A 25181-nucleotide genomic window follows, 5' to 3' on the forward strand; every position below is an offset into this window, starting at 1 on the left:
TATATGAGTTCGGCAAGCGACATGATGACGAAGAAGTGTGCAATCATAGACATGAATTTGCTCTCGGCAACTCTTTTATTCAAGTTAGCAGTCACAACCTGCGAACAGTCAGTCGACCTCTCGCTATGAATCGAATCAGACCCGCACCGAAGCGATCAACACGAATCATGAGGAGGTATTGTGTGCATTTTGGAGGACAAGCGTTACGATTTTATAAACTATTTCGGGGCAACCCGCTAATGGGATCTTTTTCCCTACTGTCTTCATCTGGACATCGGTCTGGACCATGGGTTTCTGGCATGCTTCAAGGCTTAACTCTCTGGACTGACCGCGTGTCACACTTCGCATCGGCAAGCGGTCAACCCGGGAGTTACACCATGCCATACCACCACGGAATTTACAAAAGACATTGCATTGAGCCGGCGGTATTCTTCGTCTTGAAATTATGAAGCGAAGTCTGGTGTGGAACTTTGCTTTTTGCCCTTCTGTTTGGGAGCGGCTTCAACTCGCGCAGCATTTGTTGATTTTACTACCCTTTACGCCCTACTAGTCATGTTTCGCCTCGTTTCGTTTTCGCTTTCAACACATTTCGGGTGGCTCTTTGTCTCTGCGTTTCTCATCATCGCCAATCTATATCCAGCAGTGACTACTCCTGGTTATGATTCATTTCCCCTTGCTTGTTTGTTAAAACTCGCCTGATGCTATTACTACTGGGTGGCTATACCGACACCGTCTTTCTGCGAGAAGAGAAGAGGGGGTAAAGAAAAATAGGGAGGCTCTCTGCTTGGTTTTGCCATTTGCCTATTGACCTTCTGTCTTAGTGTTTCGTCCATTTTTGCCGTTCTTGTCTTTATCCTGGGAGGCTGTCTGATCAATTTTCTAGTTCATTATGATTTGCGAAGATTCTAGTCTTGATTGAATGGTCCTTGCGTCCTATTTGAGGGTTTTGGTCTTGCCGGCTGATCTCGACTACAAGTAACCTTAATCTTACACTGCTAGACTTGTCCTTGATAGATACCTTCTAAATCACATTGCAGTTACCCATTATCTCCCTCAGGCAGCCTCAAACTTTACAGGGGTATGTTTATGTTTCTCATTTGGGAATTAGCTACTAAACACTATACTACTGCTGGCGGTGGGTACGCTGTCCTCCAAAAGAAGCAAGAGAAGAGCAACTGCATATCACAAAGGAAAATTTGCAAGTAACGAGGGCCTAGGGGAAGTTTTGTGGTCAGGAACATTGACCGGGGGCAAGGTTGGTCAGCGAAGCCATTCAAACCAAATAATGGAAGCCAGATAGTGGGTTTCTCATGGCATTGTGCCTTCCTGATTTGCGACCAACCAACCAACAGAAACGTCGACAGTGCAAAAGGTCAAGTTGAGAAGTAGCCAGATACTCGACACGTAGGTCATGTAGGGTACAATATAAGGTAGTCCTGCCAATTCAGATCCGTGTAAGTTGACGTAAACTCTTTTGGGTGTTTTGGTGCCGGGATATCTAGGTATTTGGAAAGGTGTCGAGGACTCGTGCCATCTTCTTCGCGCGTATTGGGTCTTCGACGAGGAGGTCCCGTTGCTTCATAACTAAACAGAGTGTATCGACGACTTTATTGAACGACGAAGCGGCACCGCGTTCCTGTCGGAATCGAACCAGGCTGAGGTTTGCTTGCCGGCCGTCTTCAATAACAGTATAGAAGTCTGCAGAAAATTCGACGGGACTGAGGCGGAAGACTATAGATGTGTGAAAAAGCAACCTCGTTAGCAGGGACGTTCAGAGAGTTCAGGAAGCCCGAAGAGCTTAGGGCTGGAGAAGGGGAAGTAAGTACAGTTTGACTCCCCCACTCGACCGTAGATAATATTGTTGGCTTTGTCCAAACGGATGTCTTCGATTCCGTACTGTTTCCATTCACGGAGCATTTTGTAAACCTCCTTGCGGCCTTTGATCTTAGATGTGTTGAGAGCTACGACGCGAGTGGCGGGTTTGAATTGGAAGACGCGGGCGAACCAGTTGTTGCTTTTGCCTGGGGACCTCTGACGGGCTTTCGAGGGATCATGATTCACCAGTTGTTCGGCGGCCAATGGGCGTTCTAGGAGGGGGCTCGTGGGTTCACAGCCTGAAGGCATCCTGTAAGCTAGGGCTCTGTTAATCTACCAAACGTTGACTTACCGCTGTTTCTGCTTGACTTTCGCTTCATAAATCTCCAAAATGAACTCTTTTGCGAGTTAGATGACGGTTTTAAGGGCTTTTGTGGGTGTCCCGGCGTCAACAATGCTTCAGGCGGAGCATTGCTCTCGTGGACAATGACAGTAGCGGAACTCGGATGCAAAGGCTTAACCACTTTTGGGGTTCTCGCTGCATCTTCTTCAATGTTCTGAGATTTTCGAAACCAAGACCACTTCTTGTGGTCTGAAACGCGGATGCCACCGCGACGCGGTGACGCGGGATGCTCATCGATAGGATCTAGCTCACAAGGACTGCGGCAGTATCTGGAATTAATAGACGCGGCACGCGAGGCCACGGGTTGGGTGTTGTCGAGTTCTGGTATAACACCATCTTTATCAGACGAGGATCGTTGCTTATACACTGTCAAGGGATCGGCGTTCCCTATTGACTGGAAGGAACTCTGAGGGACCATGCGGATTGACCGTTTACCGCCACTAATGTCACTTCGTTGGCTGCTTGCAGCAGTTGAATCTGAGGCATGCCTTCCTTGGTGATTGTGTTTACCCAGGCAGCCTGTTGTGGCTTTTGACTCCTCAGATATCACCGGCAGGTGACTCTCATCCAAAGCTGATCCGGAGAAAAGATCGCTTGCTGAACTATGGCCCTCATTTGTGGTCAATTTCCTTCCCTGGGTCCTCCTTTTTTCTTGCTCAATCAAGCGATCAAGGTGACTTATGACCTTTGCAAGGTAACCTGGAATGTCTTTGGAACCTCCCTTTCTCGAGTGCTCGATTAGTCTGCGGCGTGTTTCTTCAAGCTCCTTGCTGGCATAAGTGGACTTCGGTGAGTCCCCTAGTGTACGTGGTGCTAAGCACACCGTTGAACTGCTGCCTACCAGCCGATCATTGGAAATTCCGGGGCTAGCTATCGAGATGGATGTGGCTGGGGTTTCCGAGCTGACACAGGTGGTATCTGTGCAACCAGTCGATAGCGAGCTACCATTGAAAGCTTCTTCACAGATCTGGCTAAGTTCGTGGGATACTTTCCGAGCATCATCCTTCCAAATGATGTCAGAGTGCTGTACTCTCCGCTCCGCAGTACTCTTGATAGCGATTCCGGCGCCGCGGACAACAGCCGGCTGAGCTGGGAGCATGGGACTACCGTACGGGTCCGAGAAGGGATCGTCGTCAAACACAGATATGAGACTCCCTTCACTTTGTTGTCGTTTGTAGCCAGTACGGCCTCTCTTTGTTTTCAATGACATGGAGCCCTGTGAGCGATTCCAGGTGTGGCGGAAACTAACACCCCGTTTATAGCTGGCGGAGCGAGGAGTTGACATGCGGTTGACGGCGCGACGTGACCCAGAGAGCGAGGCTTTAGAGTGGAACGACTTGACAGAGTTCACCTTGGGTCTCTTTTTGTGCACGACGGTAAATGAAGGACTTTGCTGGCTCCCTACCTCTTCCTGTTCGTCGCCGAGAAACGGATTTGACAGCGCCGTGATCTGAACATGAGTCTGTTTCGGAGGCGATGCAGGTTTATCACGATGAATGGTCACTCGTGCGTACTCAGGGGATCCTTCTGGTGCTCGATTGAAAGGGGATCGAAAGGGATCATAGCTTTCTACTGTGCATGACGATTTGGGCTCTTTGGTCGGACGCCGGCGTTTCCCAGTTTCCTTAACGGCCGGAACCTGAGAGCGTCGTGGTCCATGCGAGCGGTTCTGCAGATGTTTGGACAGGCGGGCCTGTCCCCGCGAGATATGGTGGTAGTCGCTTGCAGAATATTTCAGCTGTGGGCCTTGGTAGTTTTCCAGTTGCTCATTCCTAAATTTAACCAATGCATAGTAGAACATCCGCTCCTGAGTCGGTCTATAACGGTAATCTTGTTAGTCTTCGGCTAATAGCTCCTGTGGCAACAGATCAAACGATGGGGACGCGTACTCGAGGCTCAGTAGTCTCTCAATGAGGTGTTCGGGTTTGACATCGTGCCATAGCGTTTGCAGATTTCTCAGGAGGTCGACATCAATATCTTGCCTTACTACCGGCGGACCACAATCTTCAGGCAATAATGGAGGCGCAGGGCCCAGATGGTGGTTACATATCGCCTGGTGGAACTTTTCATACTTCTTCAAAAGCGGGTGCTTCCACATTTCCCTCATACTGATGCGATCGTCCGGCTTCTTTTGCAGAATCCTCTGTATAAGATCCGCCGCCTCATCGCTGACATTTGGCGGGATCATATAATCGCCCTTCCTAACCAGCTGTAAAGTGGTATGAAGATCTCCTCCGTCAAAAGGGAGAAATCCTGTAAGCAAAGCATACAGGATAATCCCACAACTCCATATATCCGCCTTGTCACCTCTATACCTGCGGCCGTAAATAATCTCTGGCGCCGCATAATGAGGGCTTCCGCAAGAGGTATTGAGCCAGTGACCTGCTGGCTGAAGTGCCGCCATACCAAAGTCGGCCAGCTTAACATTGTGGTCACCGTCTAGTAGGATGTTTTCTGGTTTCAGGTCCCGATGGCAGATGTTGAAACGATGACAGTACCCGAGCCCGGCGATTATCTGTCGGAACAGCCGAACGGCTTCTTCCTCTGGGAGTGGTCCATGTTTAGAAACATAATCGAAAAGTTCGCCTCCTTCAACGTATTCAAGCACGAGGTACCTAAGGCGTCACTGTTAGCTCCATACCCCTAGGACCGTCCTTGGTCTACCTACAGCTCTCCTCGGTTCTCCCAGACATCGTATAGACTGATGACGTTGGGGTGCTCAATGAGTTTCATAATCACCACCTCACGTTCGATTCCGGAGGGCATCTGCCTTGTTCCTGTCCCAATGAAGTTCCCGGCGCTCCTATCCATCGCAGCGATACTATCACTCTGAGAGATAGCAGCACACTTCTTGGACACAATTTTGATCGCCGCCGTTTGGCCCGTCGCCGCATGTTTTGCAAGCCTCACGCGGCCAGTGGCACCGCTACCGAGGGTTCTACCAAGTTGCCATGGTCCAACGTGTGTCTTTCTTTTCCCCTTCCCTGAGACGATCGAAGCGGCTGATACCGCCGAATCCCGTTTGGAGCCAGCTCGAGAATCGGTCACCGGCGAAAGGCAGTTCTTTTCCGCATTTGTCCTTGTTGATAAAGGGCTAGTCGCGATCGACATTGGTTCCGGCGATGTTAGCATATAGTCCTCCCTAGTTGCACCGCGGTCCGTAGTAGGTGTATGGCAGCTGTTTATCCTTTTGCTCGCGTCCGTCAAAGGCGACCGCATCGTTCTAGGCTCGCGAAAAGGGTTCGTCTCCTCCATTAGCAGACAAGGTCCCTAGCACGATGCAATTGTCGTGTCGAGGCGGCACATAGGGAAGTCTGGTGGCTCGCTATCAGTTGAGGTTAGGAGTCGACGTGACTTGAGAAGTGTGGTCTGTAGATGCTGCAGACTCTTGTCGAGGAAATACTCACATGCAGGTCAATACTGTTGAGACACGCTGTATAGTATTGGATCCCTTGTGTCAGTATAGCCCTCGTCGAAACAAGCCTTGACGCCCTGCAACTGACTGTCGACTGTCGGTGGGCGCTTCAGGATTGTCCCTGGTACTCTGTTAGTTGTCACTGGGGCGTCAAGGAACCAACACCAGAATGGCAGGAGTGGAGGGGCCGACGACCACCAGATCAATCGAAACTGTCCTCAACACAGTCGTTGGAGGGCTGAAGGAATGAGAGTCGTAGGTCGCAATGGTCCCAAATCGAGTAAGTAATTTCCCGAGAAATGTCGCCAAACACATCGTCAGGATCGATTGAGGGCAAAACTTGGCAACCGAAGAGCACTGAGCATGCCGCAGTAAGGTTGAAAGTTGTGGAATGAGCGTGTTGAGGTGTTTGTTTTGAGGTGAATACCTCATGTTTCTGGGACACACGAAACCATCACAGCCGGGAATGCACTTGTTGCTCAGCTATGAGCATCAATTCCCGGTCCTGTCGTGCATCGCTTATGGAATTTGCTTGAGTAGTGAGAGAAAAAATTTCACTCGGTCGCCTGGCGAAGGACTCGGTTGTGAGTCCACTCCTAATTCAGAGCCGCGGCTTCCATTCAAAAAGAGAGGTAGTTTTCCCACGATCACAATAATGCGTCGGTGGAGACAGCGCTCTACAATAAATCAGTAAATTGACTGTGGCACAGTGGCACTCGTGGTGCCCCTTCTGCAGTGTCTTTAGCGTCAATTCTATGTCCTTTTTGAGTTTCGAGTACAGGGGCGAATATGTCAAGGGAGAAGGGGTGCCCGCCGGGTTCTATCAACATACCCTTCCAGTCAAACATTCCAACTGAAATCACTGGCTTGACCGTCAATTCCTTTTATTTATTTATTTTGAGTCTTTCCTAACAGAATGAATGGGCAGTGTGGTTCCAATCAGCTCAGCATCTCAGGTTGGCGAAATATCACCAGTGCTCCTCGCTAATGTCCACGTCCTCGATGTCCACACCTTCCACAAACCACCGTCCATCACCGTTACCATCAGGGCCGAGTAACAAGTCATTGCCACACATCATACGCTTACGCATCCTCCCCGTTTCCCTGTCGAAAGTCCAATCTTCCAGGCCGTAGCACCGCTTCCACCGCATGCCATCTTCGGCGTCCTGGAACTCGTACCAGAACTGAACAGCAATGCGATCATCGGTGAATGAGAATAGCTCTTTCCGGAGCCTATAGTTGCGTTCGCGATTCCATTTCGCCGTGAGAAAGCTGATGATCCCCTCTGTTCCGGAGAAAAACGAGGTGCGGTTGCGCCAGATGCAGTCTGGCGTGTATGCTTGCGCGACACGAGTAGGGTCCCTGTCTAAACTGTGAGCTACAGCCTAAAAACAACATTGGGCGATGCTTGATAAGCTCGACTTTGAGAATATGGCGGCTCTGCGGTCTCAGAGAAAGTCGAGTGGGGGTGCATCCAATGGAAAAAGGTAAGCAAGGGATAGGGCGGGGCAATGGTTCAAATTCAGGCCTCATTCCAGGGGTAACCGAGATAAGTGAAGCATGACATGAAGCAATACTAGTACCCAATGATATAAGAGTACGAGAAATCAGTGCCTGGATGGTAGGCTGGTAGCTACTTGACAAGAAAGGCTTACTGAGTGTTCCAGAGATTCTGCGCCAATTTAACCTTCTTTCTCGCAGTCTCTTCAGTGAATGGGGGCTTGAGGTCCGCCATAGTTAACTGGACACTTTAGAAGCAGTAAAGAAAATAATAAGATGATGTATTTGTTTCTCAAACCAAGCAGTGACTCAAGAGACACCGAACGTCATATATATAAGCTCTATCACGTGCTGTCAGCCTTATGCACCCCATTTTTAGCGTCGCTTCTCGACACCCTAGCCACAGGGGGCCAAAAGGGGGACATGACACGGAAAGGCGAAGGAAAATTCATTTTATGAATCTCGGGACCTCATCGGCGGCAGAGTTGAGGATCATGATTGTCGCTGCAATGGAGGAGATTTATGATGCTGAAGCGATGTGCTATAATACTGGATATGTTGTGTCATCAGGGTCAAATATATTTAGCAATCCGGAGGGAGGCATCATCGACAACAGAACGTAGTATCTTGTTAAAGCAAACCCCAGAATAAACACAACTCACTTCCATAATAGGCAAATGATCAGGAACCGTTGGCTGATTGATATAAACATTCTAGGCCGCCCTGCTAAGTAATCTGACGTTTCTACCCTTCTCCATAACCAACTCGGTCTGCTCCATAATGCGACAACTCGATCGACCGGCCTGAGTAAGCCACAGGACGCGACGATGGCATGAACATGGGATGTTACTCATCTGACATCAAGCCACGCTTCGACATTTTGTCATCATGGTTGAAAAGTGAACCAAGAAAGCAAATAGCCAACATATTGGCCACCTCGGACTCTCCGAGTATCTTATCAGATTGCCAATAACCGAGTCCAAGATCCGATGGGCGGCTCGGATAGTGGAGGGCTGGACCTGATTTCCGGTGGCGAACTGGTGTCCGAGGTCCTATCGCCGATTGACACAAGCTGGAAAAGTAAAGTACCAAAGCTAAGCCATATCGAGATAAAGCTCCATTTATGGATTAGCTGGTCATGTATTTGCGGAGAGCCACTTCAAGAGAGGAGTATATCACTGTGGGCAAACCGATGACCCTGCAGGTGGCATTCATTCGCGTTTGCTACGAAAAGAGACCCAATACTTCCAATAATTCCAATACTTCGACAATCTTACCCCAAAACCCCTACTTCACATGAAAGACCATTTACAGACTTCAGAGAGTCGGTACAGCTCAGGAGGATGTTCCGGGGGCTCTCCGAGACGACCCCGAATTTTTCCCGATTCAGTCGAGGGGCAAACCTTCGGCGGTAAGCATATATCTACGATGATTGGCGGAGAAGTGAGGCGGTGGCGCGTCCCAGAGTTGAACAAAAGAGGCAAGCAAATTGAATTTTTCTTTGCCTCAGGCAAGACGCGACAAGGAGGGGTAACTTTGGGGATCTTCGTCAGGCTTGAGGACCTTGGACTGGGGGACCTGTATCTTGCCAGCTTATGTCTCGACTGCAGGTATAATTGGACCAACTGTTCACCACATGGGCCCACCCGCCTTGAGAGCATTGGGGACAAAGTGCGGTGTGAGGCGTGAACTGGAACAATGGTCGAGCCATGGCTAGCCGCTATCAGAGACACAATCTGAGAGACAGTGCTAAGCGGACCAAACTGTCAGAGTCGGAAAAGAAAGTGACAAATTGTCACCGGAAGGCGAGTCCTCGAGGATTTCACATGGCTGACAGTGATTAGTCAATGTTTGGGGCCTAGATAACAATTCGTTGCGTGGTGCTGCGCCGAAGAGAGATTCCGTGGTGGGGGGATATTGCTCGACTCAAGGTACTGGCGGGGCCTCAAGTCTCGGGCGGTCTTTCTTGATAATACAGACAGGCGAATCGAAAGGATTCGTTCGGTATCCTCTTGCTTCGGATCACCTTACCTTAGGGGCACTATGGCGTCTCTGCAACCCGGAACTGCGCCATTATTCGCTTGCTTTCTGGAAGACGCGATCTCCAACGGCAACCGTGGACCGTTCCTATTTAATACCCACGCTCTCCCTCCACTCGGCTTCTTCTTCATCTCTTATCTCAACTCAATAATCTCAATCCAATCACTCTCACTCTCTACACTCTCACTTTCTACAACCGTCTACCACTACTCTCACAATGTCTGGATTCAAGGCCGGTGACAGCTTCCCTGAAGACGTTGTCTTCTCGTAAGTTTTCTATCTCTCCACCACGCTCAATGGCCCTGGACTAACACGGATCTCCTGATAGCTACATCCCCTGGTCCGAGGACAAGGGCGAGATCACCTCCTGCGGTATCCCCATCAACTACTACGCCAGCAAGGAGTGGGCCAACAAGAAGGTCATCCTCTTCGCCCTCCCCGGTGCCTTCACCCCGGTCTGCTCCGCTAGGCACGTTCCCGAATACATTGAGCGCCTCCCTGAGATCCGCGAGAAGGGTGTCGATGTTGTTGCTGTCCTTGCCTACAACGATGCCTACGTCATGAGCGCCTGGGGCAAGGCCAACCAGGTCACTAACGATGACATTGTATGTTCCTTTTCCCCAAAACCAGTGCTCTGGTCTGGTTCTAACACAATATCTAGCTCTTCCTCTCCGACCCCGAGGCCAGGTTCTCCAAGAGCGTCGGCTGGGCCGATGAGGAGGGCCGCACCAAGCGCTTCGCTATCGTCATCGACCACGGCAAGGTCACCTACGCCGCTCTCGAGCCCTCCAAGAACCACCTCGAGTTCTCCAGCGCCGAGGCCGTCATCAAGCACCTGTAAACGACTATAATACGAGGATGATAGACGGGGTGTTTTTTTTATTTCGCACGCTGCTGTGTTCCACCGGTTGGGTAATGTCCTGCAAAGACGGGGTTAAATCACTTATTAGACTTAGACCTTCCGCAATATAGAGGAATACAATGCATTTACGACGCTATGAGCAATGCTCCACTCCGTGTTTGATATATTTTCATCGTTCGGGTACGGTGTATGGTAGTATTCCGAAATGATGTCTGGTCCTGGATAGGCACGAACACCAAGAAACGGTAGGACAAAGTAAGCTTAATATAGATTTACCCCGGCTTCCACACGATCTGCGTAAATCAAGTTCCCCTCTTCATGCTGCCGTTTCGATTGGTTCTCGATTGCTCTGTGCATTTCTCTCGGCCGGGAGGTGTGACGCGCTAAAAACTTTCATCCACGCAGATTCCAGACCTTTCATCGACTCTCAGAGCTCTGCAAGCTTCAAAGTCGGACAGCACAAAAAATCATTTAGTTTTCCGCGTCCACCCTTCATCCTCCAGGCCATTATGGCCCTCAATCTGCCCATGAAGCGCAAATCTGCATTCCCGGGTCAGCAAAACTCCTCCGCTGCTCGCAAACGCGCGAAGAACATTGATGCTCGATCCCTGGCTGTGCAGTCGTCCGAGGCTGCGCTCTCTGCGACAGGCGAGCTTGACGTTGCTGCCTACCTCAAAGCCCGCGAATATGAAATCAGATCCCTTGAAGCCGGCATCCAGAAGTCAAAATCGGCGCTCACCAGTCGTGCGTTCCAGCAGGTACCTCGGTCGCTGAGGCGGCGGACGGCTAGTCATAATGTGAAGAGGATCCCCAAGAGGCTAAGGGTTCGGGCGAGAAGAGAGGTATGCTGGTAATGTCTCCATGGGTAGAAAGAGCTGCTAGGCTAATCTTTTGACTGGTCGGAGAACTAGATGATCGAGGATAATACGCCGACCGTGACAGCTCGACGACGAAAGCCGACGGAGATTATGCGGATCCGGCTCGAGACGGCTCGACGTTTACAAAACCTGAACTCGAAGACCAAGGCGAAACGGGCAGCACTAAAGGCGAAGCGTACAAAGGAGGAAGAGAAAGGGCTAGAGGAGGCGGGGAGTCATCCATATAGCATTGCGCCGCGAGTGCCCAAAATCAAGAAGAACAAGCTTTCACGACCTCCGCCGCCGGAATCAAAGTACAAGAAGCGGCAGCGCAGCAAGACTTGGCTGCCCACCCATATGTTCCATGCGAAGCGCGCCCACATGACAACATCAAAAGATCCATTGTGGAGGTTTGCTGTGCCCCTGTCGCCAACTGAGAAAAGTTATAGGCCTACTCATCGGGCGAGTGGTGCGAGGGGTGGAGTAGCATGGGATATGAGCTACATCTCTACGATTCAGTTGAGCGGAACGGAGACAGGTTTGGAGAGTGTCCTTAAAGCTGTGGGGATCGTCGGAGAAGAGGCCTGGGGCGTGAAAGGCAGGAAATGGAGGGCCGGAGTGAGAAGTCTTAGTGCATGGGTTTTTGAGTCTGAAGGCCAACGGAGACCACTTGCACCTGTCACTTTGATCCGGTGTGCTCACAGACTTATCGAAAACATGGAAATGAGTGATGATGACGGTAATGCTGGAGGAGAGAAAGCAAACCAAAAGGATAAATCGAAAATATTTATCAGAATTCACCCTTCCGCCTTCCTGCAGCTGTGGAATGAGCTTCTAAGGGTCTCAAAGGAACAGCACCCCCCCGTCATGATCGAGGATTTACGATATGAAGTTGGGAGCATTGAAATTACTGGCCCAGGATCAACAGAAGCTCTCATCTCGTCTTTGCGTCCGTTACATCTCGAGAGCAAAGCACTGGGAGCTGATAGTCCAGAGGCAACATGGAATGCTTTGCTAGGTGTCTCAAATCCATCATCACTACCTCAAAACGCCCTTCTTTCGTTTTCCGTGTCTGACCCCCGTCTTCAATTTCCTCCTCGAACAACCAAGCCGCCATCTTCAGAGAAAGATATGCAGGACCTGGCCTCACTGCTGTCATCATGGCCTTCAGATCGAAGCCCATCACCGTCGGCACTCTTCGACCGGCGTGCTCGCTTGGCTGCTATTATACAGTCACCAAGCCAGAAGGCTATCAACCGACGACGTTCTGAGGCTGGACCAGGACAGTACCCTGCTCCCCAGTCATCTGATCCGAAAATACCGGTTATTGTACTGGCAAACAGAGCCAGCTCACAACAGAGAAGTAGCAATTTTTCCGGATCTTGGACAGTCCTTCTTCCCTGGAACTTTGTCACACCTGTATGGTACTCGTTGATGTACTATCCGCTCTCGAGCGGAGGAAATCTCAGATTCGGTGGGCTTAAAGAGCAACAACAAGTCGCTTTCGAGGCGGGAACACCATGGTTCCCCGGGGATTTCCCAGGAACTCGCGCAGGCTGGGAATGGGGTCTCCGAGAGCGCGAAGACGCCAAGAAAGAGTGGGAGCGACAACCGAAAGGACGACGGGTTGAATTTGATGCCCTAGACCTTGGGAATACTCCTAAAGGCGAAATCGGACGTGGCTGGGCTTGTGACTGGGAAAGGTTGCTCAACATCGTGACCCCTGCTTCCAGAACTGGACTGGATACTTCAACTGAGAAAAGACAAGACATCAACACAGATGATAAGCCTGCTGAAGAAGCACAACAGCCAGAGCCTCCATTTAACCTCTACCACCTACCCACCACTCAAGCACAAACCGCCCTTACCAACCCGTCACTCAAGATCAGCGACTCCGCACTGGCTACAGTTAGAATCAACCTCCAATCCCGCGGAAGCCCCTCTGCACGAGCACGAATTTACCGACTCCCAACAAGCAAGCCAGCTCTACGCCAAAAATGGCTGTCTCTGGCGTCTAAGAGCCCAGCAGCTCGCGCATCAACCACTCACCTCTCAGGCTTGCCTCCCAATCAAGGTGCAGACGACGCTGCCTCTGCCAGTCAGCGCCTCGCAGCGTCTCTTCTAACCCCCGGGCTTTCCTCTGGTCGCCGTCAGGAGCATCTGCCGTCTCCACCTGAAGAAGACCTGATTGGATTTGTCACGACGGGGAACTACAACTTGTCTGAAGGCAAGGGCACCGGGATAGGGTCGATTCTTTTTTCAAAAGTAAGAAGTTCGACCAAAGGTGCCAAGGGTAGGGGTCGAGGGAAACATATCAAGGAACGGAACATTTGTATTGTCCGTAACGCGGGCGAGAGTGTCGGACGGCTGGCTTCTTGGGAGCTTGTCTGAGCAGGGTTGAGATTATCGAGGATGTATTAGTTTGGCCTCATCAGCGTGCATATACCCTATAGACTAGGATTGACTGAGTAGGAGACAAAAAATTCACATACAAACATTCGAACAGGATGCGGGCAGTCCAATAAGATCTCAAATAGACAGTAGGTATACAATATAATTCGAACAAGAACCGACATCCTCAAAAGCGACAAGTCTATTTTCTCTCTGGCAACGACAGCCCGATCCACATCACCACAGTCGTGCTTATATCAAATCAACCCACAATCCGATCCACAAACGCCTCCTCAAGCCTCGCGACCTCCTTCTTGAACTCCTGCACCTCCTTCCAGCAATCCAACGGCCGTCGGTCGTTGAGCCTTAAGCAGCTAACAACATCCGCCCTCGCCTTCAGAACCCCATCGTCAAGATCAGCAAGCTTCTTCCGCCCTTCGAGCTTAGCCCTTAGCTCCTCAATCTCCGTGTTTACAGATTCCCGGCTCAGTTCGCGGTTAACAGGGACTGCCGTCTCGGTAACAGCGGCTTGCGGAACGGGCGTGTACTCGCGGCCAGCGAAGGGAATCCGAGGTGCGTCGAGGTCCAGAGAGCCCGCGGGAGGCGCGTAGCCGGCGCTTGGGCTTGTCGTTGTGGTAGAGGAGCTAGAGGTGTCTTTGACTTCGGCGAGGCGCTTCTCAATCTCGGCGAGGGTCTGTTGTTCGCGAGCGCGGAGACGGGAGAGCTCTTCTGAGACGCGGGCCTGGATTTGGAGTTCGAGGGATTTGGCGCGGGCGGAGTCGGTCTGTATGTTTGTTAGGATTTTGTATGCATATCCCTGGAGCTAGCGCAGGGTTGGCTGTCCTATCATAGCAGGAGACATACTTCGGTGTTTGATTGCAGGCCGTCGACGAGGTTGGAGGAGAATTGAATGGGGGAGTTGCTGTTGATAACGGGTGATTAGCCAGCTGTTTCTGACCGTCACCAGGAGTAATTGTCCGTGATTCTCATTAGGGAAGCATGCGATTAAGTTGATAAAACATGCAGTCGCCCTTCAAGCAGCGATATCCCGCCAATCATCGGGACAATTGATTCCAAAGCGCGAACGCATACCTCTCGAAAATGTGTTTTGACCCGGCCGAGGCCTCGGGTTTCGAGCTGCCAGCGCCCATTTTGTGCGATTTCAATTGAGAGATTGGGTTGCCTCCTTCGAGTTTCTTTTCTGCGTCGTTCCGATGACGCACGGCAGGGGATTGGAGCGAGATGTTCGTGAGCTTTCCAAGGTCCGGAGGAAGAATTGCGTATTGAGGTTCATTCCGCAGCCGACTTCCGCCGGCCTTGATGGTCACGTGCACAGATATATGGATTACATAAGGCGAGTATCGATCTCTTGCAGTGCTTTGGGTCTCTGTTGTTTTCTACTACTAAACCAGTCAATTGCCTTCTTGATACATGTTCGATTCCAAGTTTGAGAGGCGTTGGGTTTTGTGGCTGACAGGCTCATAATATGATCCGAGGAATCTGAGCAGATTCATCATTAACGGCACGAGTTATCATTGTTCTCGACGAACAACGTTGAATGATTGGGTCGTGTCTTGACAGCCAGCTGTCTTTAGTTTATCTATTCCTACTAGGTATAAACCCCCAATGGCCCAGTTTACATATAATAGCTCCATATCTGCATCACAGCGAAGGTTAACAGCACCAATCGAGTTCTCGTTCTTCTTGATGGCACCAGGAACAGCTAGGCTAGAGGTGTGACGGAGCCTGCTCCGGACGATGAACCCGGGCGTGAGAAGCGAATCTTCTACTCCCTACTGGCGCGGCGACGCACGTCAGACTGTCAGTGGTGTCGACTTGCAGATATCGCAACCTGGATGGATTTAGTTCCGTGGTTTCGCAAAGCGCACACTAGAAGCATCCATGCCTTCTGTTCGTCTTCTTTCCGTTCCCTGCTCCTATCCTAACCATTTGTTTCTCACCGGTGAGCGAAAGCCCGCGCGATCCCCACTGTGTTTCGTAGCGTCATAGATGGAAGTGCGATGGAGCCGCTTTGGCCTCGTCCAATCTCGTCGTTCTGCAGCCATCTCCAGGTGATTCGGGATGCAGATTCCACGCGGAGCGCCACGAAAGAACCCGAGTAAATATCTCAACACCTATCTCGATCCCGATGATAACCCGTGTGGATGTAGAATTGCCTGCCAGAGCCTGCGGCCTGCCCGTCTGCCTCGCTGCGACCTAAGGAAGGAATGGAGCCCCGCCAAAACCCGACGCTCCCGCAAGTCTGTTACCCACCAAGACTGACCTCATCGACCCCTCCGTGTCCATGAAATAATATCTCGGCCTTGCTTCATGGCTTAATACCTTCGCTTCGCCTCGCTAATTTATCTCTATTATCACCCCTGCTATCGTTCTTTATTCTTTTTCTCATTTCCCAGAGCCGCCTCCCACATCTCCCCTCCTTGCTTCCCCTCCCTCCAGATCCCCAGCTTTGTCAAGGACACTCCCACCCTTTATACTGGTAAGTACTATTTTCCTCCAGCCTTGCTGTCGAGTAATCATTGCCTCTCTCCTGACTCTTCGTCCGCTAACTGTCCTTTTTTGACCTAGTCCATTTCCCGCAATCATGTCTGCCCTTCTGCAAGAGGCTGCGCGCATCGCGAGCGAGTTCGAATACTCGGCCGAGGAAGTCCAGCGAGGAGTGAAGGAGTACATTAGGGAGATAGAAGAAGGCCTGTCTGAGGAAGGCGCAACTTTGAGCCAGATCCCCACATTTGTGACGTCCGTGCCAAATGGAACTGAAAAGGTATTGTGCAATTGAGCAAGGGAAATCGAAACGCGCTGCTGACTTTCGCTGCATAGGGCCTGTACCTAGCTGTAGACCTGGGAGGTACCAACTTCCGAGTGTGTTCTATCGACTTGCACGGCAACAATACCTTCTCCGCCACACAGTCAAAAATCATGATTCCCCGCGAACTGATGACGTCAGGGTCGTCAAAGGAGCTCTTCTTATTTCTGGCACGCCAGATCGAATCATTCCTGCGCATCCACCACAATGAGCACTTCGAGGCTCACCTGAAACGAAAGATCGCGGCGAAGGAAGAGGATTTGTTCGATTTGGGCTTCACATTCAGTTTTCCAGTACGCCAATTGGGGATCAACAAAGGTACGCTGATTCGCTGGACGAAGGGCTTTGATATCCCCGATGCGGTAGGCCAGGACGTCTGTGAGCTCCTGCAAAATGCCATTGATGAGCTGAATCTTCCTGTGCGCGTGGCGGCTCTTGTGAACGACACCGTCGGTACACTGATGGCCCGTTCGTACACATCCCCCGGCGAAACCGGGACGTTCCTCGGCGCTATCTTCGGAACGGGCACAAACGGAGCGTATGTCGAGAAGCTGGAGAGGGTCACTAAGATGGATAAAATCGAGCACTCTGACTATGATAAATCAACGGGCGAGATGATCATCAACGCGGAATGGGGTAGTTTTGACAACCACCTGAGCGTTCTGCCGAATACCAAATACGATCAGCAACTAGATGCGGATAGCAACAACCCCGGAATCCAAATGTTCGAGAAGCGTGTTTCGGGCATGTTCCTGGGCGAGATCCTGCGACTGGTCTTGCTTGATCTGCATGAGAACGAGTCGCTAGGGCTTTTCAAACCCAAGAACGGATCCGATGTCTCTATCCCTGAGACTTCTTCGTTCTACCGACAGTGGGGTATTGATACTAGTCTCCTGAGCTTGGTCGAGGCCGACAAGACAAAGAACTTTGAGCAGATCAAGGTCGCGTTGAAGGATCACTTGAAGATTGAACGCCCAAGTGACGATGACTGCAAGGCAGTCCAGGCCGTGGTCCACGCTATTGGTAAGCGTGCTGCTCGTCTGAGCGCCGTCCCCCTCGCCGCCATCCTCATTTCCACCGGAAAATTGAAGACCGATGACCTGGTAGACATTGGTGTCGATGGTAGTCTTGTTGAGTTTTACCCCAATTTTGAAGGGTACATGAGAGAAGCCCTTCGCACGGTGCCGGAGGTAGGCGCTGCCGGTGACAAAAAGGTACGGATCGGCATTTCCAAGGATGGCAGCGGGGTTGGTGCGGCCTTGATAGCACTCGTTGCCAGCAAGGAGGGCACCAAGCGGCCGCTATGATAACGATATATTGTGATGATTTTACCTTCTCTTGTTCCACACGGAGTAATCCGTGCTTCCCCCAATTTTGATCTGCAGCGATAAGGCCTACATATAGCCCCATCGGCGAGAAAGAGCGTCGGCTTTGCCAAAATTGAGTGTATCAATACGACTATCCATAGCGTTTGTAACTAAGTTCATCAACCCATGCTGTGACCTACAACACGTCCAACATCGGCGGGTTTCGACATACACAACCGGCCCGGATGACTTGAGAGCCGAAAGGATACCGGTCATTGCTCGCGATTCGCAGCAAGGACGGCGTTCGGATGGTGCAAGCCCCCGGCGATGGTCGCTGATTGAAGGTCATTATTGGTCGGGTGACACAATATTGGCAAGCCTCTCTTAAAACTCAGGAAAAGTTGATTCCATGACTTCCGCAAGAATATCCGGTTCCAAAATTGGTTAACTGTTTTGTGAACAACGGCGAAGTTAGTCCGTCGAAATTAAGTCCAACTCTCCTCACGACCGTCTCCCACATCTTGCTCTCTTCAGAACACCCTGGATCACCCTGCGAGATTCCGCGCAGGATCAGTCAGATTCCCAATTAGGAGAATACGGTCTGCAAGATGCTTCCCGGCGGATGAACTGCCGGTCGACAAGCATTCACAGCCGACCTATCATTAAGCGTCTTTTGTCCCAGCCCGTCAGAACCGGACTCTTCAACGCCCCCGGACATTCTTTGGCCCGAGTCTAGATGTCTATCAGTGGGCCCTCATGGTTGCTTATTCTGTTCTCGGCGAATCGAATTGCAGATCAGATACCTTCAGGGTAAACCTGAAGGAAAAGCAACAATAACAAAGTTTACAGCGCCCCGAGATATCCAAGCCCTGGAGTTTAATCCTGTCTCTTCCAAGCTGCCGTACGCTCCCATTGGCCCTGCAGGGGAATATGAAGAGCATCACGGCTTCTAATACACCCGATGATGCGATCGATGCGCAGATTGTTCGGAATTAAGTTGAGCTGCCTTGAAGCAAGCTCTCTCCTGTGGCACTGTGTGGTTGCAGGATTTGCCGTATAACATGGGGGCGTGGCCTCCTGACTCTTCCAGAAGACTGAAAGATTTGAGTCCCGGCCAGCAGAATACTGTCGTGGTATTTCCACGGCTCCTACAACTTTTTTTTTTTTTTCTTTTTTTTTCGGTCACATAGAAAGAGGTGTCTTTGGAGGGTTAGTTCGGTTCTCGACAAGAAGCAGAGAGGCCCGGCTACTGCAACATGGCCTCTCCTCAAGCGGCCCCGGTGCCAGAAGATGTTATCTCTGAAGAGCCTATCAAGCGACTTGAAAGTGGGACACCGTCCTTTGACAAGGACAGCACATTAGCTGGCACTGAACGTATGTTCACCCCATCGCCTGCTCCGCCCAAGATTGAGGCAAGTAGCTTTGCAGACGAGAAGCTTTCGGAAGAGAAGATCGAGCAAGAGGGGGAAGAAGAGTACCAGTACCCGACGTCTTGGAAACTATATCTTATCACCATAGGGCTATGTCTAGCTGTGTTCTGCTTAGCATTGGTAAGTGTATCGCACATTTGACCTGCTAACGACTAACAACCCTAGGACAACACTATCTTGACGACGGCCATTCCCAAAATTACAGACGACTTCAACTCACTGGGCGATGTGGGCTGGTACGGAAGCGCATACTTCCTCACGACCTGCGCTCTCACCTTAATATTCGGCAAGCTATACACCTTCTACCCGACCAAATGGACTTTCCTCATTGCGCTTGGGTTCTTTGAGTTAGGATCCTTAATATGTGGAGTGGCACCCAACTCCGTTGCCTTGATCATTGGGCGTGCAATAGCCGGTGTCGGGTCCGCAGGCATGTTCTCCGGGGCTATTCTCATTATCTCGCAATCCGTGCCGCTACGGCAGAGGCCTATATATACCGGTGCCCTCTCTGCAATGTACGGTGTCTCGAGCGTGGCTGGGCCCCTCATGGGTGGTGCTTTCACCGACAACGAGTCCCTTACATGGAGATGGTGCTTCTACATCAATTTACCTCTCGGTGGAGTGACTCTGGCATTTATTCTCTTCTTTTTCGAGGCCCCCAAATCCGTCAAAGCAAGGGCAACACCCAAGGAGCAATTTATGAAGATGGATCCTCTCGGCTCGCTCTTCTTCATGCCAGGCATCATTTGCTTGCTTCTCGCACTACAATGGGGAGGGACAGAGTATGAGTGGGACAACGGACGCATAATCGCGCTATTCGTCCTTTTTGGCGTCCTGATCATTGGCTTCATTGTAGTTCAATACTACTCTGGAGACAACGCCACCGTTCCAGGACGAGTCTTCAAAAACCGAAACGTGTGGGGTGCCTTTGTTTTCTGCGTCGGCCTTGGCGCTTCTTTCTTTACGATCTTGTACTTCGTAAGTCAAGCACCATTTCCTAATAGACAAACCTGACTAACCACTCAGATCCCTATCTGGTTCCAAGCTATCAAAGATGCGTCCGCGACCAAATCAGGCATTATGAACCTTCCCATGCTTCTCTCCACAGTCATCGCTGCCATGTTGGCCGGAGGATTGGTTACAACGTTTGGATACTACACCCAATTCCTATTCCTCTCTCCCATCCTCATGGCCATTGGTGCGGGTCTGCTCAGTACATTTGAGGTCGATACTGGTCACCCAGCCTGGATTGGATACCAGGTTATCCTAGGGATGGGCATCGGAATGGGCCAACAGCAGCCCCTAATAGTTGTGCAAGCCGTGCTCCCGCACGAGGATATCCCGACCGGAACAGCACTGATGGTATTCGCGCAAACGCTTGGTGGAGCACTCTTCATCTCCGTTGGAGAGAACGTTTTCCACAACAAGCTGCTCACGAACCTCGCCTCCGAAGCGCCGAGTATTGACCCACATACCGTCGTCGCTGCTGGTGCGACCATGATCCGTGAGGTTGTGCCCGAGTCTGTGCTTCCGGCCGTGTTGGTAGCGTACAATGACGCAATCTGCCAAACCTTCTATGTCGGTCTCGCAATGGCGATTTTCACGATCCTAGGATCATTTCCCATAAAGTGGGTTTCGATCAAGGGCAAGAAGCTTGAGGCGGCTGCTGCTTGAAGGAGGCTTTGTTCCATTCCTGATTCAACATCTGTGGGTGACTTTTGTCTCTCAATTACGAATCGATTAATACATGAAATAATATGATGTCTCTATACCCTTGATGCAGCCAGCCGATACCCCAAACTAGACCCCTACCAATAGAAATACAATCTCCCCCTCGAGTACTCCAGACAAAGGCAATGCAAGAAGAAAAGAAAGGGAAGAACAAAAGAAACTTTAGCTAGACAGCAGCGTACAGACTCAAGTAAACGCCCCATATCACCCCACACGCACTCCCAAAGACCACCCTCCTCTCCAGCGGAACAACTGTATACAGCAACGTCGACACAATCGGCCGAAACTTCAGCCGCGCAAGCATAATTGGGATGAAATCCTACTCGCAAGTCTTGTTAATAACCATCTTTTTTCCCCCAGGAGAGCAAGCGGAAAGAACCATGGAAGAAGTGAGAGGGGGAGAGCAAAACATACCTCAAGAACCAACTCCCACGCCCTCTCCAAACTCGCCCCCTTGAGCACATTAATCAACACAACGAACAGAATGATATTCAGGACCCCGCCTGCCGTCTGGTCGAGAAGGAACTTCATCGCGAAGTTGAAGATGCGTTGGCGTTTCCCTGACCCAGAATTTAATCCCCTCGGTCTCCACGACCATCTCCCTGTCGATGGCGCCGCCGCTGATGCCGCAGGAACGAGCTTCTCCTTCACCTCGACAAGCTCCATCGTTCCCCCCTTGGAGTCCGTTACCGTCCCCGCTCGCGGTCGAGCAGCTCGAGACCCCTCAGAAGGAGCACCATTCGCCGCGGGAATCGAAAGCGGTAGTGTTGAAGATGCCGAAGCAGTAGCTGCGGTTGAAGTCGGCGAGCTCGAGAATAAGAATCCGGGGTATGTTACCTCCAGCCACCGCTGCCAGGCAACGTTGATGGGCACGATAAGGATGCCGTACGTGATGAATTGGAGGAGATAAGGAATATTGAGGGCGATGAGCGGTTTCTTTTCGGTGTTTTGATCAACTACTACTCACTTCATGTTTGTGTATTGGGGGACTGTTCGGTAGCGTAGGTAGGTATGTTGTGTTGTTTATGTGTCTACAATGGGGGATGCATAAAGAGAACGAAAAGCGATGGGCGGAGAGGGGCTTTAACAACACAATAGAGAAGAAAGGGGGGGGCGTACATCTTTCTTGTACTGGTCTATGAGCTGGGCGAGGATGTTGGACAGGGCATTGAGGAAAGTTGATTGGATGAGGGTCGTTGTTAGAGCGGAGGGGGGCATTGTCGCCTCTGTGTGGTTGAGTTATGTCCAGGCTGCAGGCCTGTAGGACATTGAGTGAGTGAAATGGTACTCAAAATCAAGGAGAGTATTGCTGCTGCATGTGTCTTGTTGACTAGAACTTGCCCCTTCAGACACTCACAGAGGGCAGAGTCCACCGTGTCTTTGGAGAGACGGCACGTGACCACTCTCCAACTGACTGCGTATGTTTTGCTCACTTCTGCCGTCTGACGTCCACCAACAACTTCCAGTCAGTTACTGTATATGAGAGTCGATGATGGAGCTGCTGGCGGAGTAAAGCCTAGACCAGGCAGCTTTTCTTTACTCCTAATGGTCAAGCTCACTTTGTCCCGTCAAAGCTGCTGACATCGCAACGCCCACTAGGTTAGCTGAGAGTATGCATGTTCAAACAATATCTCGCCGTCGCACTGTGTCCTCCCCTCTGCTAGACGACTCTCTATCTCCAGCGGCTGTTTTCCTCCATATTTCACCTCTCAGTGGATCCAATGTTGCAAAGATATTGCAAATACCTGCGCACATGCGAGAAGTATTGTAAGTCATCTGCTTGTCCTGTTGACCAAGCTAACTTTCCATAGCTCTGACCCTGAATCCGCCGATCTTTAATCAGAGTGCGAGCTGATCTGGGCTTTATGCATGTTTCAATGCGTGTATTCAAACTGTTGGCTACGCCTAATGCTGCTCATTTTTTTGTTCTATCCTTTGGCAAAAATCAGTCAAGAGGCCACTCTCTTGGCGGAGCATCGAATCTGTTCTCGCTTTCTCTCTATTTACCTTGAGAATTAGGCCACGGGGATTTCTTGTCCGTGGCCGTTTTTCTGCACTTACTGCGAGCAATGCTATGTTCTCGAACCAACGGCACATATCAACTCTACCTGGATCGTTAAATATGTGGCCGTACCATTGCCTCTAGCCTTTTCAGATGGCTCTGCCAGTGCAATCAAGTGGATGACCGGGAACGCACAGGGAGATGAATCACTAACTAGTCAACCTCAGAGTTGTAATCAGACAAAGAAATCTACATCAAGTACGCCCGTAACAGAAAGATATAAGTGTAGAGACTCTACTCACTGGCACTAACATAGAGTATGTGGCAGCTCTTCCCCTCAAGCCTAGAGATTATTCCAAAATTCACTTCCATCCTGCACTCAATAATTACTCCTCATCCCAAAATGCTTTGTGTTTGTAGCCTCGTTGGCCAAATTTTATACTTCATTTTCCTCTCAGTTTCACCCCTATCGTTCTGATGTGGATATTTCCTTACAACAAGGAGCTCGACGATGTCACCCCCGAGGAAACTGCGATTCAGACAGTCTGACGATGGGCCATTGAGAACGGGTCCACGCCAAACCGCGGAGAAGCTACTCGCGGTTGCCAGAGAGTTCATTGAGCTCATACAATCCACAAATGCAATCACATCTCACTTATATAAGGGGGCAAAATGTGCGGTGATTGGAGGGGTTGGAGTCATAAAACACACTAAGCACCGTACGACCGTTGTTAGTATGGCAAATTCAGTTTGACATTAAGACCTTCTAAGTGAGATACAGGATCTAGACCTGGCAGTCATGCCGTTTGAGTTCATTTGTTATCTCGAGAAATCTATGCTCAGGAATCATCATAAGCGGTGCAGGAGAAAATACAATCAATTTGTGTATTCGTCCTCCTCTACTCCCATTGCCATCATTGCCGTACGCCTGTGAAAGCTGCCTTTCGCGCCTACGGGCTTCGTTTCCTTCAGCGAATTACATCCTCATGACCTCCCGGTTGTCCCTCCCCATGAGCTTGTTGGCCCTCAAAGCTGCCTGTTGCGGCAACCGAGGCTCACGGACGGCCTTTACGGACGCGCAGGACGTTCACAGTCTTTTGTCTGAGATGGGCCCCGACTTGCTGGCGCTCCTGCCAGCGGAGCAACTGAAGGTAATCCAGTTTGCGATTGGGCGCCTCTCGAAGTCCTTCCCGAACCCAGATTGGTCGCACTTGCTGGACAAGGACGTCTTGGGTCCTTACTTCCATTCTCGTGGACAGTCAGGACGAGGATTCCTCTGCGGAATGAATACTTGAGGTTCAGGATTTTGTGCGTTTTCGGGATGAATTTGCAACGTCTAGTTCGAATTGAGGAAACTAGCAAATAGCCATATTCAACATAAATGAGAACACACTGGCTGCCCTTGTACGACTCTACTCGAACGCTAAATCAGATTCCGTGTAGGGAATCTTGTGCTTCTTTAGACGATTTTTTAGCGAGAACAGAGATCTCCTTTCCTTGTGCTCCGGCTCTTCGGCTGGAGGAAGCTGGTTGCGTCTCTTCAAGTCCAGCCACAGCTTGTACTGGTAACCGTACCCCAAATAATCATTCTGCGCCTCGGAATATTCTTCGCTACCAAATCGTCTTGCAAATTCGCGGTACGGCTCCCGAATATCGTCCACTTCCAAGTTCAGGCCAAGAACATGGGTTCGGTCGAGCAGGTAGCTCAGCTCATTATGCCACTGGTTGACACCTACTTTGGCACGGAGGTCGCGGAGAGTTAATAGTATCATGGCCTCTGCATATCGAGCCGGAATGACTATTTTGACGCGATATCTGCCTTCGGGCTGGCGCCCCCGAACAGAAGTGCGGTCGCTTATTTTGATGCGTGGATCGCTGACAAGCATGTAGTAAGGGTCATCCGGCGGCGGAACTCCAATCGGGGGTTTGGCGAACTCCCAAAAGAGGCGCCACTGTTTGAAAAAAAAAGAAGACAAGGGCCGAATCGGTCTCCTCTAGCGGTGTCCCTGGTTCAGGGATCTCCGGATACCGAAGGTCTGGGTGATAATGAAGGTCCGGTACTAGGTACAGGTGGGCTGAATTTGGGCCAGTAGCAAAAGCACCTTCTGCCCTTGATGCACGGGGGAAGGTTGGCCTTGTCGAGTGCTTCCTTAGCCTTGTCGATGCACTCATCCGGGACGACCCATCCGGAGAACTAGTATTAGGTTTGAAATGTCAGTTTTGTAAATGCCTTCCCACCCGGATACGCCTAGGCGCCTACAAATGCTGCGGTCCTCGACCCTATGATGGCGAGGTACATATCCCCCACATGAAATTTGGAACCCCTGCATCGTCCAGGACGCGGGCAATACGGGACTCTAGGGCAGAGTCGAAGGTTGCGGGAAACTTGGTAGTCTCCTTGATATGGCTGGGGGCGTTGATGGGGAGCATTGTAACTTGGGATAATATGAACGATTGAGGATGAAGATATCATCCGTCGGCGAGGAAAGGCCATCCATTAATGTAATATATTGCATGGAAGGTCAGCGCGAGCGTTGCGGAGGGTCAAGGATAATCCATCTCAAGGCGACCGTGGGCGAGAGTACGTTCTTTGTCGACTAT

General features: G+C 50.8%; 9 protein-coding genes across 9 annotated transcripts; 4 read left to right on the top strand and 5 right to left on the bottom strand.

The window, feature by feature from the left end:
- Window positions 1-1498: 1498 nt before the first annotated feature.
- On the bottom strand, window positions 1499-5473 carry BJX68DRAFT_256495 (serine/threonine-protein kinase; the record flags this gene model as incomplete). Its single annotated transcript, XM_071043193.1, has 5 exons — window positions 1499-1731; window positions 1827-2114; window positions 2168-4035; window positions 4108-4833; window positions 4887-5473. 5 exons carry the CDS (start codon window positions 5471-5473, stop codon window positions 1499-1501), a joined length of 3702 nt encoding a protein of 1233 aa, XP_070897083.1.
- A 912-nt stretch (window positions 5474-6385) lies between these two features.
- Window positions 6386-7423, bottom strand: BJX68DRAFT_241094 (nuclear transport factor 2 family protein). The gene is made up of 2 exons (XM_071040787.1): window positions 7289-7423; window positions 6386-6995 (listed from the first exon to the last, which is right to left on the bottom strand). Exons 1-2 carry the CDS (start codon window positions 7366-7368, stop codon window positions 6602-6604), a joined length of 474 nt encoding a protein of 157 aa, XP_070897084.1. The 5' UTR covers window positions 7369-7423; the 3' UTR covers window positions 6386-6601.
- A 1967-nt stretch (window positions 7424-9390) lies between these two features.
- Window positions 9391-10014, top strand: BJX68DRAFT_256496 (peroxiredoxin family protein; the record flags this gene model as incomplete). The annotated part of the gene is made up of 3 exons (XM_071043194.1): window positions 9391-9440; window positions 9502-9778; window positions 9835-10014. 3 exons carry the CDS (start codon window positions 9391-9393, stop codon window positions 10012-10014), a joined length of 507 nt encoding a protein of 168 aa, XP_070897085.1.
- Window positions 10015-10373: 359 nt separating this feature from the next.
- BJX68DRAFT_126822 (ribonuclease P/MRP protein subunit POP1) lies at window positions 10374-13890 on the top strand. The gene is made up of 2 exons (XM_071036215.1): window positions 10374-10877; window positions 10947-13890. The coding sequence occupies exons 1-2, from the start codon at window positions 10545-10547 to the stop codon at window positions 13281-13283; spliced, it is 2670 nt and encodes an 889-aa protein (XP_070897086.1). The 5' UTR covers window positions 10374-10544; the 3' UTR covers window positions 13284-13890.
- Window positions 13415-14629, bottom strand: BJX68DRAFT_126797 (Mic19 family protein). The gene is made up of 3 exons (XM_071036214.1): window positions 14376-14629; window positions 14148-14205; window positions 13415-14067 (listed from the first exon to the last, which is right to left on the bottom strand). Exons 1-3 carry the CDS (start codon window positions 14432-14434, stop codon window positions 13546-13548), a joined length of 639 nt encoding a protein of 212 aa, XP_070897087.1. The 5' UTR covers window positions 14435-14629; the 3' UTR covers window positions 13415-13545.
- A 1018-nt stretch (window positions 14630-15647) lies between these two features.
- glkA (glucokinase glkA) lies at window positions 15648-17461 on the top strand. Its single transcript, XM_071036217.1, has 2 exons — window positions 15648-16068; window positions 16125-17461. Exons 1-2 carry the CDS (start codon window positions 15889-15891, stop codon window positions 17415-17417), a joined length of 1473 nt encoding a protein of 490 aa, XP_070897088.1. The 5' UTR covers window positions 15648-15888; the 3' UTR covers window positions 17418-17461.
- Window positions 17462-18673: 1212 nt separating this feature from the next.
- BJX68DRAFT_256500 (MDR family MFS transporter) lies at window positions 18674-20521 on the top strand (the record flags this gene model as incomplete). The annotated part of the gene is made up of 3 exons (XM_071043195.1): window positions 18674-18967; window positions 19013-19825; window positions 19874-20521. The coding sequence occupies 3 exons, from the start codon at window positions 18674-18676 to the stop codon at window positions 20519-20521; spliced, it is 1755 nt and encodes a 584-aa protein (XP_070897089.1).
- A 111-nt stretch (window positions 20522-20632) lies between these two features.
- Window positions 20633-21915, bottom strand: BJX68DRAFT_126915 (uncharacterized protein). The gene is made up of 3 exons (XM_071036218.1): window positions 21698-21915; window positions 20993-21514; window positions 20633-20897 (listed from the first exon to the last, which is right to left on the bottom strand). The coding sequence occupies exons 1-3, from the start codon at window positions 21794-21796 to the stop codon at window positions 20745-20747; spliced, it is 774 nt and encodes a 257-aa protein (XP_070897090.1). The 5' UTR covers window positions 21797-21915; the 3' UTR covers window positions 20633-20744.
- Window positions 21916-23992: 2077 nt separating this feature from the next.
- Window positions 23993-25010, bottom strand: BJX68DRAFT_268747 (uncharacterized protein; the record flags this gene model as incomplete). Its single annotated transcript, XM_071046169.1, has 3 exons — window positions 23993-24532; window positions 24610-24774; window positions 24903-25010. The coding sequence occupies 3 exons, from the start codon at window positions 25008-25010 to the stop codon at window positions 23993-23995; spliced, it is 813 nt and encodes a 270-aa protein (XP_070897091.1).
- Window positions 25011-25181: the final 171 nt, after the last annotated feature.

This window comes from Aspergillus pseudodeflectus, assembly GCF_044049435.1.
Source record: "Aspergillus pseudodeflectus strain CBS 756.74 chromosome Unknown BJX68scaffold_33, whole genome shotgun sequence".
NCBI lineage: Eukaryota > Fungi > Ascomycota > Eurotiomycetes > Eurotiales > Aspergillaceae > Aspergillus > Aspergillus pseudodeflectus.